The sequence below is a fragment of the Monopterus albus genome, unplaced genomic scaffold, assembly GCF_001952655.1.
Source record: "Monopterus albus unplaced genomic scaffold, M_albus_1.0 scaffold78.1, whole genome shotgun sequence".
NCBI lineage: Eukaryota > Metazoa > Chordata > Actinopteri > Synbranchiformes > Synbranchidae > Monopterus > Monopterus albus.
Window position 1 is genome coordinate 969,434 of NW_018127958.1, and position 5,373 is coordinate 974,806.

Here is a 5,373-nt window from a genome sequence, read left to right on the forward strand (position 1 = left end):
TGTCACATGTTTTTTTTTTTTTTTTTTTAAGCTATGCGAGCTGCTTGACAGTGACCTCATCTAACTGTGAGGTGATTGTGTACTTGTCTCACTGCTGTCTCTGTCTCTGTGTCACTGTTCAGATCGAGCAGGCAGCATCAGCACCTTAGACTCCTTGGACTTTGCTCGTTACTCGGATGACGGCAACCGAGAGTCGGATGAAAGGGTGGCAGGTAAGATGAGTTGTACTGTCAGGGCTGAAAGCAAGAGCCCCGGCTTACTTTGGGGAAGTAGAAGGACAAAAATGACAGAAGGTGTCAGGGTTAGCACAGAAACCAAGTGAACAACACCTGGCTGTTCTATCAAAGGCTGTAATTCTTTTAATCCAAGCTATTGTAACATTTTTGTGTTTTGTATTCTGTCACTGTTGGACTGCTGTGTAACAGCTGCTTTGGTAGTAATGACAAAAAATATATTTTAAGCGCATTTAATGTCAGAATCCACAGGAACAAGAGTTAGTTTCACTGTGTTTTCACACTGTCATAATGTATTGTTAGTGTAGAGTGTTTTTACTAGGTATGTAGAAAAAAAAGTTAATGAACAAACACTATATTTCTAAAATCTTGGGTCTACATGATCCAGTTCCGACATTGATTATGTTTCTTGCTTAGCATGGTTGAGGTGTGTGTGCCTCCTCAAATCAATTGCCAAACTGTTGAGTCAGTGTGTGTTAGTTTTGATATAGGACCTGTGTCAGCACTGTTTGAAATCCCACTTGCTTCACCCTGTGGCTGTGTTGTAACACACCGTTAGACAGATTTATTCAAATCGGTCCACACAGTTGAGTCTGATGGTGATGGCACCACACAGATTCCCGATTTTTAAGATCAGCTGTGTATATATTCATGTGTATATATGGAAATTGAAAGTTTGGTCAACATTAATAATTAAGGAAGCAGCCACTGTGTTCTTCTGTTTTAATTGTAACAGACCAGGGTGGGTTTAAATAAGTTTGACTTCTTCCCACTCCGTTTTGAGCAATTGATTGATTTATGTTGTTAATGTAAGGGACTATGCCTTGTATGGATTGAATGCTTTTATTGCCTTGTTATATGTCACTATTGTTCAAAATAAATAAATACAATAAAATAAAAATAAAAAAAAACCTGCTCAGTTACAAGCAGCTTGTTCATTTTCAGCTGATGTGTGATGAGGGCTTCTCACACTGTTGAATAATGGGACATATGAATAAGCTTTTGCTTTAATTAATGTGCAGTGGGCAGTGCAGAGACCATTCCTATTACATTAAAATAATCTGCCTCTTTTTTTTTCATCTTGAAATTTTATGATCCCCGGCATGAAAACATTACATTTTAGCTCTGCACACTATGCCATAGTACAGTGTGCAACGTTATTGCCAGCTTTCTGTAGTCATCCAGGTGTTATTCAGTGAGTCTGTAACTGTGGTATGGATTCATGGAATTGTGCACAGACTGTTTAAACCCTGCTGTGTTTTGTGCATTAGGTTTGTTCTTTCTTTTTTCCCTCTCTGTTTTTAGAGAAAGACCCAAGTCAAAGTCTTAAGTAAAGGTTGAAACACCTAAAATGTAAACAGGGAAATAGCTTGCACGTGCATCGGTGCTTTTGTCAGCTGATGAAAAGCAGATACAAATAATGCAAGGGTGTGGTAAATACCATGCAGCAGAGATGTTGGTTTCATGCTTCCACCTGCAAATTAGGCATCTTTTTAAAAATGACCATTATTCACATAGTGCCCCCTTTCCCAAATTGGCACCCCTCCTCTCCTCCCTTTTCACCCACCCCAACTCTCATCTCTACCTGACCTGTTCTTCTTGCCAAGATGCCTGCCCCCAGCTGTCTGACTCTGGGTTTTCTGGCTATCTCCTGACGTTGATCAAACCCCAGTGAACAATACTGGACAAGTCACTCCATCCAGACAAGTTTTTTGCTTTATTTTATTTTATTTTTTTCTCTCCCCGTGATTCAGTTATTGTTTTTCCATTTTGTTGCGCTTGCATCCTGTGCACTCTTGATCTGCTAGAAAGGTTAGGGATGATGGAGTCAGATTAGGGGGAATTTTGCCGACTCCTGGCATTTCCTTTAGTAATTAAAAGTGATAAATTACCCAATTTAGCCCATCATAAAGAAATACATAAGATAACCCCAGCCTGCTTTTCATATGTTTTTATGGTTGGCCTTAAAAAAAAAAAAGAAAAGAAAAGAAATGTAAAACCTACCATACCATCTGTCGAACTGCAATCCGAGACATTAAATGACAGATTTGGGGACAACAGCGAGATCAGATCAGGTGGCAGCTTTTCAGTGCACAGTCATGCAACTTCGTTTTTCCTTCTCCATTGCTTCTTACTTTTTGCGTGTGTTTTTTACCGAACGTGTCCTAGATCTTGTGTGTTCTTTTTCTCTTTATCCAGTGTTAGTTTAGCCTTTCAGTTTTCAATGTACAAATGAACATTTTTATCCAAAATATCAGCTGGTTCTGATTGCATTAGATTTCAGAAACAGCTTGCTTGTATTAATGAATAATGTTCTTTTAAAATGAAAACAAGTTTGATAAAGTAACATGTACTAAATAACATTTTGATCCTTGAGTTTTATATCATAGTTTGAATTGCTCATAGTTTGATGGCCTGGACTGTTATAAAGCACAATCCTGAGCTGTGTCCTTTGAGTGGCTTGAAACCAAATAATTTTATTGCTTGATAGTAAGGCACTTGCCTGGAAAAAAATCCTTTGTCAGACAGCTCCTAGATTATCAAGGCTACATTTCAGTAGCTGGAACAGATTTGCTCACCTCAGCTACAACTGAACTACTCCCATTTTTAAGTCAGACACGTCAGTGCTGTAATTGGAAGAAAACCAAGGGCAAGAAATCTCAAAGCATTGCACACACTTGTGAAACAGGCTGTCATCAAGCCAGTTTTACCATGATCCTCTGCTGCATGCGTTCTTTAGACCCATGATTTGCATGCATTTCTCTTTTTGTTTTTTTTGTCTTATGACTTACGATCTTTTGTGTGGTTGTTTTGTTTATCATGCCCATCTTTGTTTTGTTTGTTTGTTTGGTTGAATGCACTTCCTGTGTGTGTTTGTGTGTGTGTGTGTGTGTGTGTGTGTGTGTGTGTGTGTGTGTGTTGTCACTTCCTGTCCAGTGCTGGAGTTTGAGCTACGGAAAGCAAAGGAGACCATTCAGGCTCTGCGCGCCAACTTGACTCAGGCAGAAGGTGTGGCGTACTTTTAAACTTCTTCTACACCTGAACCCTCTTTTGCTTCAGCTTTTCACTCTTTTTGTTCCTAAGAGAAATTCCTGTTGTTGAATAACACTTATAGTAGCATCCTTTCAAGCTCATCCAGTATTTTTTTTTTTTTCCAATTTTCCCAGAGAGTGAAGTACCCTCTCAGGAGAGAAAAAACTTCAAGTCAAGTCCTGAAATTCAGGTGGGGAATCTTCAAATATAGAAAGAGCAAAATCAGTGAATTTTATTCCTCTTTTCAAATGACTCAGGATAAGTTGTGTTCCTTTAAACTGTTTTTCAGTTTCTTTCTTCTCTACCTCAGGAGCCTATACGCCCACTGGAGAAAAGAGCCCTAAACTTCCTTGTGAATGAATATTTATTAAAAAATGAATACAAACTTTCATCCATCACCTTCTCTGATGAAAATGATGATCAGGTAAAGTTTTCTCTGGCTGCTGCATGTTTTGAAGACAGAATGACAAATGTCTACATGGAGCTAGCCTTTTATATCATTTATTTCTGACTGTCTTTTTATTCCTAAAGCATAATAAGAGCTATCAGACTTGCATGAAGGCACTTGTCTAGTTCTGTGGTAGAGGCATGGGTTTAGCATAAATGCATTCAACAACTAGGATCAGCTGTCCTGTTCTGAAATTGCAGCATGTCGTGCACCCTCACTTCTGACATATCTTAATTCTGTGTACTTATTTAGTTTCTTATTTGTTTCCAGGACTTTGAGTTGTGGGATGATGTTGGCCTCAACATACCCAAACCCCCAGGCCTTTTACATCTCTACAGGAACTGTGGCACCCCTCTCCCTCCACCTCGAGACACAGTTGATGCGTCAGTGGGAGTAGACTTGGGCGATCTTCCAGGAAACTGCATTGCCCAAGATCTACCAAAGAAACCTGGCCTCTCCCAGAAGGTGTGTAATGTACCTGTATTATATGTATGTGATTCATTAATGTACTGTTCTTCATGAGGTGAAACATTCATCCACCTTGCACTTCTGGAGCTACCTCAGGGGTTCAGTGACATGTTTTGCTTTAGCTGCATCACAGGCTTTGTGATAATGCAGTAGTTGTTCCAAAGCAGGAATAGCCAATCCATTAACACAAAGACAAAGCGCTTTTTGTTTGATATGAATAAAACTTGGATTCTAGACAAAATTGGCTGAACAACCTTTACAGTAAGACTCCCAAAGAGATGGCAGTTTGCCTTGAAGGTCAGTTGCTTTGACTCATCACAGTAGAGTAATGGAGGTGCTCTACAGATCTACAGTGATGCTGATGAAAAACAAAATGTAAAATGTCTGTTTATTGCAGTAATGCCTGATATAACTCTGACCCATGAACAGTTTTGTTGTATCAGATTACCTGCTCTTAAACTGAGGTTATAAAATGTCTATATATTTTTCCCTCTGTAGCAGCAGACAGAAGTTGTGCAGGAGTTGGAGTACCAGATTAGCCTCCTCAACAATGAGAAGCAGCGCCTAGCTGAGCAGATCAGGAAGCTGCAGAGGTGTGTGAGTGCATATGTGTGTTCTTGTACTAGTAAATCAGTCTCTATGTGAGACTGACCGAGGAACTGCCTTCAGTTGTGCTACATGTTTTACAAATCCTATGACCACTGCTAGTATGCTATGATGCTAACAGGGTTTGTTTATGCAGTAGTTGTGCTGTGCCAACACAACAAGAACATTTACCACTGCCACTAGGGAAATATGAAAAGCATGTATGCAGCAAATGACTTCAGCACTTCAGTCCACGTTATTACCATAACTGTGACCAAAACTAGCTATGAGATGGAACTGGACTGGAAATTTCCCCTAAACCCCACTGCTCTGTGAAGTTATTTTCCCTTTATGCGGAATCTTTAATTGCCACCATTATGATTCAGACAAATTCACTTTACCACAACTGGAAATTGTTGAGGTGGTTTGCAGAGCTATTCTACTACCACTTTTTGATGATAGGAGTTTGTTTTGCTGACTTGCTTCATTACTAATAAGAAGTACTTAATGTTTTTAATGGATACTGTCATTTGTTTTTTTTTTTTGTTTTTTTTATAACTTGAAGTGAGATTCAGACACTGAAGAGGAGGGTTTCTATACTGCCCC

General features: G+C 39.3%; 1 protein-coding gene across 2 annotated transcripts in view; it reads left to right on the forward strand.

Moving 5' to 3' along the window:
* The window catches only part of relch (RAB11 binding and LisH domain, coiled-coil and HEAT repeat containing), a 34,617-nt gene that overhangs the window by 5,208 nt on the left and 24,036 nt on the right, over nucleotides 1-5,373 (forward strand). Inside the window, exons 2-7 of one of the 2 annotated variants that reach the window (XM_020606453.1) lie at nucleotides 123-212; nucleotides 3,171-3,242; nucleotides 3,401-3,456; nucleotides 3,577-3,690; nucleotides 3,985-4,179; nucleotides 4,681-4,775. In XM_020606453.1, coding sequence (XP_020462109.1) covers nucleotides 123-212; nucleotides 3,171-3,242; nucleotides 3,401-3,456; nucleotides 3,577-3,690; nucleotides 3,985-4,179; nucleotides 4,681-4,775 — 622 coding nt within the window. The remainder of the gene's footprint in view (nucleotides 1-122; nucleotides 213-3,170; nucleotides 3,243-3,400; nucleotides 3,457-3,576; nucleotides 3,691-3,984; nucleotides 4,180-4,680; nucleotides 4,776-5,373) is intronic. The other variant, XM_020606454.1, reaches the window with a different exon arrangement.